Source organism: Idiotropiscis lumnitzeri, chromosome 4, assembly GCF_059441095.1.
Source record: "Idiotropiscis lumnitzeri isolate Australia: NSW breed Sydney's pygmy pipehorse chromosome 4, RoL_Ilum_1.0, whole genome shotgun sequence".
Taxonomy (NCBI): domain Eukaryota; kingdom Metazoa; phylum Chordata; class Actinopteri; order Syngnathiformes; family Syngnathidae; genus Idiotropiscis; species Idiotropiscis lumnitzeri.
Window position 1 is genome coordinate 5,637,785 of NC_142394.1, and position 13,027 is coordinate 5,650,811.

The window sequence follows — 13,027 nt, forward strand, 5'->3', positions numbered from 1 at the left end:
ATAATGGAGTGTTGTCTATGTCCACGTTAAAAAAAGAACAAAACCCAAATAAAATTAAAATATACAATAAATATGGACGATTATATTTACTGTGTCATAAAATATTGCATGCTGTTATAGTGTATATATTTTATATATATTTATTCATACATGGAGGATTGAATTTATTGCAGGGTCGTTGGATTCTATTTTATTCGTCTTACCTGGATGTGCCTGATAGATAAGCCATTGCGTGTATGTCACAACAGGACTTGTGTATTCACACAGACATATAAATAAAAATAATAAAACAGGAGAAGCCTTGTTGGAGGCCAGCGGCAGGCGGAGTCACGCTCGACACGCACGTGGCGATAAATGAAAATGTCAGAGCAAAGTGAAACATGGCTGTTAGGCATCAGCGCTGCATTGTGTTCAACATTGGAGGTGCGCCAGCATTTACCTTGTCCGACTTTCATGATGACTTTCATGGCTTGGCTCTTGCAAACGCCTCCCTCGCGGTTCTCCAGGCCCTCCACTGTGCCATTGGAGGTTGCTGATGGGGGAGAAGAAGATGAAGAGAAGGGTAAGGAGAGGGAGGAAGGCAAAAGGGGTTCAAGAAGACAGAGAAATGGGAGAGAAGATGACACAATGGTTAATGAGCATGTCCAGAACGCACAGAACTGATCAATATTTACGAACAGCACTGATTAGCTGGTCCAGCGATTAGCCGTTTTCACCCTCAAACAAGTGCCAGCTCCTCTATACCGTAGCTCTCATTAACACACTAAAGTGAAGTCAAATGAATGGAAAAACATGAGACAGGGAATGGGGCGGTGGAAGAGGAAGCCGTGGTCAGACTTGTGTGTGTGCGTGCGTGTGTAGGGGTGTGTGGGGGTGGGTGTGTGTGTGTGTGTGCATGTGGCGATCGGGGGGAATTGTCTATTTGTAGACGTGAGACACACCAGCCAGAGTTCCGGCACCTCCAGCTTCCCCGTTTGGGGCCACCTAAGTCACGGCCGGTTAGTAGCGCAGAGACCTAAATGCAACAATAATATTTGTCTGTGGACATGTGTGTCCAGTTGTGCAGATTGTGAGCGTCAGCTTCTCCGTTTGTTTTTCAAGTATGTGTTCTGGTCTGACATGAGCGAGGGGCTCAGGGTCGAGGGCTGTTTATTCAATGTCACGCTCACTTCACACACCGTGACACAATTGGCTGTCTATTTTAGGGCCCATGATAATGACCTGGGGAGACGGAGTGTAGCGCTGACCTTAACACTGAGTGGCTATGTGCAAGGCATAGTGTGTGTGAGTGTGTAGGTGTGCGTGTGTGTGTGTGTGTGAGATGCCATGGAAGCTCTCCGGCTGGAATTTCCCAAGTGATCTCCATCTCCGTTTGGTCTGCTGTTCAAACATACTCCCTTCCCTTGAAATGGTTTCTCTTCCTTTTCGGCCTTAACCTCTCGAGACTTTTTCTTCTTCCCTTTTGTCAACTTAATTTACTCTTTTTATTTATTTTTTTATTTATTTAATTTCCTTCGCTCACTGACATCTCCCCGAGGGACCTCATACTTCTGATGGACACATCATTACAAGCAGAGGGTGTTTATTTAATGATGGCATGAAGCCTGTTCCAATTGTGCAATGCAGTTTGGTATACTTCAGAACACAATTTTGTAAAACATTGACAAGGAAAAGGTTCACACCCTTCTGTTGATTTCAAAAGTGAAGTATTGTTAAACTGTAGCTAAACCTTATTGTATATTAAGCAGCCACTGTTTATTATGACTAAAAATTGGGGTACAGCCCAATTAGAAGACTACACACCACCAAAGAATATACAAGTACGGTCTCCTACATTAACATAGTAATTTCTCACCCAACAGCATTTTGAAAATCGTATGACAAAAACTGACATTGTTTGAAAAAAACACAAAAAAATACATTTTCAAACATTTTTTTGTTGTTGCGTCACATGTTTGTGTGGCCAACTTTTGTTTGACATAGGTAATGGGGCTGAAACTAGGCGATGATTTTGCCCTGCCTCTGGATGGAAGACAGACAGGAACAGGAAATTAAACAGACCCACACTAAGGAGATTACAAAAAAAAAACACTGAAAGGATTTGAGACAAGTTTATTGATATAGGACAGATTAATTTCATATATGAATCACTAATCTGTATTAAATATAAAATACAAAAAGGAAATCAACAAGAACTGCAAGATTTACAGACTTACAGTAAATGCACTAAATTCCCATGAATTCACAAAATGGTGGATTTCCTCCACTGTTAGAACTTTCTCTTTTATTCGCCATGTTCATTTTCTAATAATTGAACGCATCAGAAACACTGTGTCATGCTGGTATGACAACACACTTTTACATAACATTCGCCATCGCACCTCCACACCCCGTGGTAGAAACAAAAGCCAGATCAGGGTTTAGCAGTTTGGAATGGAAAGCTGGACCCTACCGTCTTGTTTTTTTGGGGGGTTGGGGGGGGGGGCAGCGTGGCTGCAAAGTGAGGCTAAAGCAATCAGGCGGTCCCTTTTCAAGCCATTCTGGGCAAAATGGGATCCTCGTGAGATAACACTTGGGTATGTGATGGACAGACTAAATCTGACAGTACTTTAGTGCAACACAACTTGGAGGTGAGATCAAACATTGAGTGGCAGAATATGTCCCGTCTGGTTGATGTCGACTGGAGCCAGGGCTGACAGGTGAGCTTTATGCAACTCTGCCCTGTCCACAAACATGCAGCAAATCTGTCTGGCGTCAATGATTCATCAGTAGAAAGCCTTGACAGAACATGAGAAATGTGATGGACCCCATCAGACCCGTACTGGCATCCGTGGTGGACAGCCACTGGGCCTCGGAAGCCCTGTCCAACCTATGGCATGTCACACATAGTGTAACAGACCCAGAAAAAACATAGCAGGACTTGAAAAGAGAGGAAAATGACCTAACATCTACTACGTTGCAGGCAAACTGGGCTGCCGTGGCTGCTGGGAACATACCAGACGTTTAAACGTAGCCAAAGTTGATGAATATGTAGACTTTTTGTTGCCGCAATGAGTTTCAGCTTTGGACTCCAGCAAAATAGAGAACAATAAAATAGTATATTGCAGTAAAAATATGTTACAGTATCAGGTCTTAACTCGGGCCCTAAATCACAAAGAGTGCCTCAACATTAAGTTATTAGCCTGGCCAAGGTATGTGGTTATTTGTGCAAATGAATGCAATAACGTCAAGTCACAAACAAATCTCTTGTAGACAGCAGGGCAGCAACAAAGAAATATTGGCTTGTCAAACAATCTGGGAAGAAAATAAGTGGCACGAAAAAAAAAACAACTGAATATTACGCTGATAAGAGGAATTTACACAGGTTGATTCTCTTGGTCTACATTCCCACCGAAGTTAAGTTTGGTTCAGTTAAAACAAACGTTGATATTGCAGTTTGTTTGCTAGATCTCTTATTTTTGTATTAGATGAGTCCCGCTGGAGGCCAATCATGCAAATAAAGACAACCGCATACAGGTTGGTGAGATTACACTTTAGAAATGCTTCTTGACACGTCAACTTGTAATCTAACAGCACAAGTTCAAGTTTTCTCACAAACACAATCGAGTCAGACGCTTTGGCTGCTGTATTTGGTGCAGTGATAAAAAGTGAAAGTGTCAACGCCAATTGAACCGCAACCAAACATATGACCATGAATAAGATGCTAGCACGCTGAAAAATGAACCCAATTATGACTAATTCAAACTGCACGAAGCTGAAACAAACCACAAATTTACTTTTTGCTAAAAAAAAAAAAAAAAAAAGATTTAAGGTAACTGTTTTAGCAAGAGGAATGTCACAGGTATGTTTCCTTGCAGTAACAGAAAAAAAAAAGTCAAGTCAAGGTTGCTACCCCCCGTCATGCCTTTAAAGTTTTTGGGGGGAATGGAATTTTTATGATTAGTTTCAAGGCCATGCCAAGAGCATGTCAAGACAAATGTTAAAGACAGTGGACTCTCGACACCGTGTTAATGTCTTGGACATTCTTCACCTTAGTCATCCATTTTCCAACCAATTTTGCATCTTTAGAGTTTTTACATTTTTGGAGCCAAGTTAACCAAAAAAAAAAAAATAGCTCTTTGAAGAATGAGCTCAAAGGCACTTGAATAATCACACTAAGAGTTGAGCGTCATGCTCTGAATTTTATATCCACTCAGGGAGAGCAAATCTTCCCAGTGTTAACTTGCATCTGTCATCTAAATTAACTATTCCTTCAGGCTGGCTGAACAGGTTCCAGCATTACTGATGTGGCATGATGATAGCTTTGCCCTTTGAGGCGTCTGTTTAGGCTAACAGCTGGAGGCCGGCCGGATTTATGAAGAGATGATCACTTTATATGTTGTTTGTGTTCGGGCCATTTCAAACGTCAAATAATTCCAGGCTTTAGTCGTGCCGGCGGAAATAATAATCTGATTAACTGTGGCCAAATTTAACCACATTTCCTCATGTGTTATTCCATGTGAAGCCCCCCTTTTGAGTATTATTCCAGATAGTATTAGGTAACAGAAACAACTGTTGAGCGCATAAGGTACGTGCTCGCGCTACACACGCTCGCACAAAGAAACAACTCTCTCACTATTAAATACTGCGTTTGTCATTATAACTTGTCAGATATCGGAGTATTTACATCGATCATGTCAAGAGTTCACCCGGGAAAAGATGATTGCCATCCACAACTCTCAAACACCACAAGCCAACTACACAACAAGGACACGCTGTCAGATTTTCATTTAATCTGCAAGCCTCTCAGTCACTCCATGTCCTTATCCTCTCACTCCATTTCTTTCCTCTCCCGCGCTTTCATTTCATCCCTGCACACTGAAGTTAATTCCAAATCAGGATTTCCAGATATTAACAGTTTGTCGGTCATGTCGTGTTTTGGAAAGAGGAAAGTGGGGAATTGGGTCTTCCTGAGTCTCCACGAAGATAAAAACGCCGGGGGATGAAGAGAGGAACAAAGAAAGTGCGAGCCTTCTGCTAATGATTTAATGGCGGGGGGGGGGTTGACAGATTAACGTCAACGGCCCAGAATACCGAAAGACGTGGTCATCGCATGAAGAAAAGTTGCTTTTTAAAATAAAGCAGTCAGTTCCAAAGCTGTTTATGCAAGTATGATTTAAGGCTTTCTTTGTGGGTGTGGATGCTTGGCCGCAGAGTGACTGGTGGGAGAACAAAAGATCTACAGCTGCTGAAGTCATAAGAGAAACCAGGTGCCAAATGTCGATGATGGGAAATATCTAAAGTCACATGTTGGAGCCAAGAGACAGCCTAACGGGGGGGAAAAGCTGGCTTTGAACAAAGCTTTCTGTTCCAATGCTACGCATACACATTACTTTGCGTCGACATGCATATAATGTACAGCGGAACTTCTAAAGTCAAACACCCCTGAGGTCGTCCATTTGGAATGTGTCAGCATATTGAGCGAGACCTCAGATCGGCGAGTATCAAAGGATTACCTGCCTATTTTGCTTTTGATTAATTTTGTGACTTTTGCATATTCCGTAAAAAAGAAAAGAAAAAAAAAGACCTTTTCACATTGAGTGTTGAGAAGAACAAAAAGAATATAGCTCATAAGGTAATGCAACATTCCAGAACATCATTCAAAGAACTAAGGCTCTTTAACAAATTATTTGACTATGGTAAATTTTATTGAACAATGGTTTACACTTAATCATTGAGCTGATTATTTTTATTCAATTTATTTTAAATGGAAAAATTGATCAAAATAAAAGTTTTAAATTGAACTGTTTTTAACATATAAGTGTATAATATAACTGTATGACTAGACAGTAGAATATTATTAAAATGATCCTTTGAATAATGAGTCTTCTCTGATGCCAGTTTATGCCTCTAATTTAACTTAAATATTTGAAACTTGTCTTAACGCAAAAAAAAAAAAAATAGTCAATCAAAGTCAGTAGAAAGCAAAGGCGTGACCGAGGAATGTTGCCAATCATTTGCTCAAGCGAACCGACACTCCCAGAGCCTCATGGGTCACAAATGCAGGCTGGGGTCCGAGATGTGGATGGCTGCAGTGGATGCCACCATCAGTGCCGATGTTACTTGTCACAGGGTTGTCGGGTTATATTTTTAATTGATTGTACATTGCAAAAAAAAACAAAAAAACATTATCAAACCTGCAGAATTTCGTGTTTGGCAATACTCTCATGAGGAAATCATGCCAGCAATGCAGCTGCCGTGCCTCGCTTAGTGAGCTGGTTGAGATTTTTTGGGAGCAGAGACGTAAGGGGGCGGGGGCAGGGAGTGAAGTGAGGCTACATTCAAATCTTGCTAGCAGTTTGAAAACTGAACTCTAAGTTGAAAAGACCCACTCTATTGTGCAAATTTGATTAAAACAGCAGGGAAAAATACATTCAGTATGAAGCAATTGTATTAATTTGAATTTATTGTAATATATCCTACAATCACTTGTTTAATTGTGTTCAAATTTGTAATTTTTGTTTTGCCATTGCCAAACGCGATGATGCCTTACGGGCAGGGCTGGACGATAATTCGATATCAATGAGTATCGTTATCAATATCAATACAAAATGCATTCAATATAATGTTGGATGGAAAAAATTCCAGAAGAAAACCTCAACTCCAACATTCTGCGTGGTGTAGATTTGTGCCACAATTATGAGCACGAAAGAGGACATTTTGAGCACAAAAGCGTGTTTTGACTGCAGCTGAGTTGCAGATTGCATGTCTGTCAAGTTCCCACACAAAGAAGAAGTCGGTTGAACTGACAAAGAAGAGAGCGCCAGCTCACACTAGGTGCGTACGGCATCTGCACATCGAACGAAAATGGGGCCAAAATGACGAGTCGCCTCGGGGCAGCTCTTGCAATAAGTTTATATTGTGCAAACTAACTCAATTAACCCACTCCGGATGGAAACATGGTGTAGAAGTCAAAGAGTTTATAAGCAAGTGTGTATGTTAGTTGGCTCAGACGCTCAGAATGGCCATGAAGTCATAATGAGGAAAAACAATACCATTGTCCTATAGCAACAATAAGTCCACAAACAAGTGAAAGTTGACCCAAGACAGTTGGTCAACTATAACGCATGCACTACAAGAGAGTATTGGTTTGCTACTTGTATGAACAAAGAATGAAGGTTAATGTGAGCATATGTACGATGGGGCAGAGCGACTCCTCCAAAAAAGCATTTTCTGCGACATTACTTGGACAAAGCGTATGGATGGAAACTAAATTGCAGATTACACTGCATTACAATTTACACAAAAACATTACCCATTCCTTGAAAATTACTTTTACTGCCTCTGGATAGTTGGGTTTCATTGTTCAGTTACTCATTTAATACTTTTTTTTTTCTTATTTTGACTAGGTAAAGATATAATCCACTTTTCTCAGCCGTACTTATGGCATGGCAGCGCATATGAATAACCTCACAAAGGAAGAGAATCCAGCAAGATATTTCGGGTGGGGAAAGTGTGGTGACCGCTCCCTGGGGTGCTCCAAGCAGAAGAGTGAGAGACGTGTGAGAGATGCTGCGCCGATCGAGCCAAGCGACACCAGCTAAGGCCAGAGTGCGATGCGCTGCTCTATATTTATTCTCAGGTCTGCTAAATGAGGTCACTCAGGTGGTCCTGCTGAATACATTCCCTATCTCCATCATGAATCATCCGCTGCTTATTATTCCTGTCCAGCCCAAGGGGCTCGCTTCCATACAGCGCAGTAGGCTGTGTCTGTGTGGTTACTTGTCTATGGTGTGTACATCTACTCTTGTGAGCCTGCGTGTGCAACATCTGCCCAAAGCACAGAATGAGAGGATAGAGACAGCCCATGTGACAGACATAGAACAGGTTGTTTAATGAGAAAGTGGATGAGAGGTGACATTCATTGGCTACCTTTCACACAGTGCTCCCGTTTTCGCTGCCATCCCCACCACAAGCGCTCTGCACAGCACTCAGACTTACACTTAGACGAGCCGAGCAGACACGTCACTGTCGCCGCAACCGGCCGTTATAATGTCGATATTTGCGAAGGAGATAGGAGAAAACACAATGTGATCACCCACACTTAGCATAAAAGCAAAACATTGGCCATTTCAGGCAAAGCAGGCGCCACTCAGGAGTGTGGATTGTGCATTAAACACGGCATCACAACAGAAATGGCCACTTCTCATACCTGCAATATTTCCATCTCATTTTTATTTATGCTCACAAAGCATAAGAGGAGAGGGGGAGGAGTGAAATAGAGGCTATTTGCACAAATATTTCACTCATGAATGAGCACAGAGAGGGTTAGATTAGGTTTATGGGCATGATTCCAGAGATAACCCTCCCCTCTGTAGCCCTGACATGCATACAAGCATGTCCACACACACACACACATACACATACACACGCACGCACGCGCACACGCACACGCACACATGACATGGCATGTCAAGAGTGAAAGAGGCAGACTGAAATATTATGGAGGATATGGATGTTTGCACTTTGAACCTTTTCTAATCCTGAGTATTAGGGCAGGGCCAAAGCCTGATTATGCCTGAATGAAATGGATCTAAATAGATGTCCCAGCCTATCAGGCCTTCATTTCTTTGTGCTGGAAATAGAAATGGAGATATGCAATCATCCTCAACAGCCTCTTGCTCGCCGTCTCTTCTACTATTGCTTTCTCGACAGGTTTTAATGCAGCGAAAAGGAAAATATACTCGACTTTTCATATCAGCTCGGATGAATTAGGAATGCGCAGCCGGACTTGTAGTTCATTATAGTGTTTCTTTTCCATAATGAATCCTGGCAGTGCACTTGGGGAAAAAGATCCTACTCAATACGAGGACATACAAAGCACTTTCCCAACAACAAGTTTGCAACTGTTGCTTTCAATACACAGCCAGAGGGGGCACACCGTTTCGGACGTCTCCTGAATAGATTCCCGTGCTCAAATGCATAAACACACCAATTAAAGAGCAGAAACTTCCACTGTCTCACACAGAAAAACATTAACCAAAAATGTGCAGCAGACATTCAAACCGCGTATAATGTACCCATACAGGCATGCACACACACAAATCCACACACCCGGACAAACACCACAGGCTGGCTGCTTGTGTAGCCAGGAGATCAGGAAGGACTTAAGAGCTCCTCCGGCACCGAAATTACAGGGTACCTCTAAATCCTCCCAGCAGAGAGCACTATGGGCAAGCATGGGGTGGGAGGACGCGTTGTGGAAGGGTGAGGGAGGGGTGAGAGTCTGCTGATGGGGGTGTTAGGAGAGATGGATTGAAAGAGGAGAGCTGGGTGAGAATCATCAGCAGAGAAGAGGAAGCTGGTGATTCCTTTTTTTTTTTTTTTTAAGCACAGGAGAGCATGCAAGTCAGGGAGGAGTGAGACTTGATCTGTCTGAAGTGTGCTTGTGTGAGTGTGTGCACAAGGCGGAGGAGGGCTGCCCATGTGCATGCATGCATATGGCGGTGAGGGAAATTTGAAAGGAGGTGATGAAGTGAGGAGGTGAGATGAGCCGAGCTAGGTTTGGAACGAAAACCAAGTGGGAGGTGATCTCGGTCTGTGCGGCAGAGGGAGCATACGTGCGTGTGCGGGTGTGTAAGCGTGTGCGTGTGCGCGTGCAAAACAAGTGTCTGCCAACTTGATTCTCTCACACTAACCAATTTTCTTACTCTCCACTCTTGGTTGTGAGCAGCAGTGTGCATATTTGCACGTTGCCATTTTCAGTAGTGATTGCGTTATGCATCAGTCAGTATGTTAGGGTGTGTGTGCATGTGTGGACAGGCCTCTTTCTGTCTATTTGCTCATATTCTATAAATATGTTTTTTCTTGGTAATGGTTTGGTCTTGTCAGTGAGGACTTCCAGGAGCAGTCCAAATAGGTTGGTGCTTCAAGTCTGCCTATAAAAGCTTTTTAACCTCTGCAAAGGACCTGTCAGCACCTCCCAACGTGCCTGGGGGTGTGTGTGTGCGTGTGTGTGTGCATCCATGCAAGTGTGAATACAGGAATCAGCCAGCAGACAAGAGAGACTCTGCATCATTTAGCTGCTGGTGTCTTTGTGTCACCTTGTGCTGAATCCAGCAGGGAAGAGCTTTAACACCATTGCACTCTCCACTCTCCATTTCCCAACTCAGCATGCCGCAAAGCCCCCGTGCTCCCATTCATCGCACAAAGCATCCGTGGCACAAACACCTGAAGACAGCATTGTCCTGCATATGCGAGCAAGGTGCACAGGAAATATCGCATTTGAAGTTTCCACATGCACCGCTATGAGGGGGGAAAAAATGTGCACGCCGCGCAGGTCGCCTTTCAGATCAGTAGGGGATAAAGGATGCAGAATAACAAGAGGACCACAGGGAGCAGAATAAGTCAGCTGTCTCAAACAGGAGCAGACTGAGCCCACTCCAATATGACAGATGTGGATACACTCATCTTCGAGCACATCGCATCCTCAGGCTTTCCCCTGTGCGTCTGCCCCCTCAACACACACACACACGCGCGCACACCCCCACACACACAGAGTGAGACCTGCTCAAAATGTGGATGCATGCCTCTGAGCGGATACCCATATAATCTGACAGGAATGCACCATGGGGAGTGAAGATAGTGGAATTTTGATTATGGTCTATTGGCACAATAAAATAGAAAACCCTGCAGGAGGCTGTGTAGGTTTTTTAATGCTTGTGCATAATATTAATGAAAGAGAGCAACAGCTGCTAAAATATTCACTCAAAATATCATAATCATCCTGAATGTGAAATGCATGCCCATCGTGGCTGTGTTGCACAGAACATTTCACAATTCACCATCACCAGCTAGTTCAGCAATAATAGAATTTATTGGTAGAAGCCTACGCAAGCCTCCCTAATGACAGAGTAGCTAATTGTCTCTAATGGCACTTTTTAGTACTACTGAGCTCCAGCTGCAGAAAACCTCAGCATTTTATCCACATCATATGCAGCCAAAAAATGGGCTTTGAGGCTTGCAGTAATATTTGGATGCATATGCGCTTGCGAAAATGTCTGAGAAAAATTAAATGCCAGGCCAGTAAGGCAGCTGGCAAAAAGCAGTGTCATCTTGACAAAACCTTGTCAGTGGACAAGAATGTTTAGAATGCTGGATGTAAAGTAATGCATTTCGACGAGTCGCACCAGCAATGTCGCAAATGTACACTTAACTGGAGAAAGGGTTATAAAAAGCACAAATGCTACAATATTTTTGCAGACATTGTCATGTAAATGAACAGCTAAAATGAGACCATTTCATCATATATTTGCAGCTAAAGAGTATTTTCTATCAGAAAAAAAACATGCAGAGGTTATGCCAGCTGGCACCAGCAGTCATGTTTCGTAAATGTCTAACAATAATCTGCTCTGCCAGCCACAAAGGTTGTTGAATGATACATTTGTGAGTGATGTCAGGAATGAGGAGCTGCATTAAAAGTTCATGTCTGTCTTGAACATAGTTGCTAACGTCGACTCTGAATCACGTTGCCCCCAAAGATCGGAGCGCCTCCCTCCAAATAAAAGGCCTCTGATCGTGATTCTTTTTTTATGCTTGCTATTAACATGGCCATCATTTTGTTTTTCTTTAGCATTGGTGGGAACAAACCCATTAGTACCCTCGAATACACAAAACTTGGGGACAAACGCAGCCTGAGTGCAGCACGTAACACACACAAGCGCTTAAAGACAAAAATGCAGCCAGTGTGCACACACACTTGCCTGTCAACTCCCCACTCAGGCAGTGACATGGTTTAACTAATGGCAGGAGAAATGTTGCGTGTTCAGAGAAATAAGCAGAGGAGAAACTGGGTCACAGAGGGAAAAAAAATGCCATTTTACCTTCCAATTGGTTGGCGGCATGTTGAGGCGCATGCAACACACACACACACACACACACACACCCCGACACGCATTCACTCAAGAGCAAAAAGCTAATATAGTTCAGAAGTGTTTTGCTGGTTACTGGTGATCTCAATACCACGGGCCTGGGTAAGAGAGTTTGTAGGAACACGCAATTTTATCCTTGCTTGAGATGGGAGAGGCTCGTTAGTGTTCCCAATAATCTATTTTAATGTCTGCTTCACAACAGAAAGCAGAAAGTGAAATGTCATTCTCTCAAAAGTCCATCCAAGTGGCACCATTACTGGTGGTCCTAAATTGCACCCCCTTCTTACTTCAAACAAAATGGCAAGCATAGTTAAATTGAGCATATAATTATATTTTCATTCTCTATTAAGCATAAAAACACACTTGTGGGGAGAAAATTGATGGCCAAAGGAAAGTATCACGGAGGGAAAATTGAAAGTTTCTAGTAATGAAATGAACTAACTCGTAGGCGGCTGCAGTAAAAATGTCCCAAACAATCAAAACAGAAAGCTTTGATGCCGCAAAATCAGCAAGGGGATTATTGAAGACTGAGACAATGTGGTCTCTTGACACTTCCATGTCACACTCTTTAGCTGGAGCACTTTTTTTTATGTCAAAGGAACATTTTGGTTGTCGAGTGCTGATTTTCAAGTGAGCATATGCACTCCTTTTATAATGAAGCTGCTACAGTCAAGTCAAGTGCTCCTTTTTACATGGTGATATTAGCACAGCTCGTAAAATAAATCCAAAGTGACCCTTCGCCGCGTATTATGAGTTTGCAGTTTCACTGAAGAATGATTCTTCCCTCCTTAGATGATTTCACTTGAAGGAGACAAAAGTATGCAAGCTCAGCTCCAAAGAAGAGTAAAAGTGAAAGAAAAGGGTTTCATGGATTTTCAACAATCTCTTTGAGACATCGGAGAAGCTTCAGAGCAACTATTTGAAGACTGGAATCGCTGATTTATATGGCCATACAGATGTTTATCGTCTTTTTTAGCGCGCAGATCAGTGAGAGGAGGATGAGATGACAAGCTGCAGGCGACAGGTTCTTATTGCATCATGAATAAATCCAGGCCTTCAACTTTTACGATGCCTTCCTGTCGAATGGAAACCCCTTATTTTCCTTATGACAACCTTTC

At 42.7% G+C, this 13,027-nt stretch overlaps 1 protein-coding gene across 1 annotated transcript in view; it reads right to left on the minus strand.

Annotated features, from left to right (window-relative positions):
- efnb1 (ephrin-B1) overlaps positions 1-13,027 on the minus strand; it is a 71,640-nt gene that overhangs the window by 13,653 nt on the left and 44,960 nt on the right. Inside the window, exon 3 of the mRNA XM_088294446.1 lies at positions 440-532. Coding sequence (XP_088150572.1) covers positions 440-532 — 93 coding nt within the window. The remainder of the gene's footprint in view (positions 1-439; positions 533-13,027) is intronic.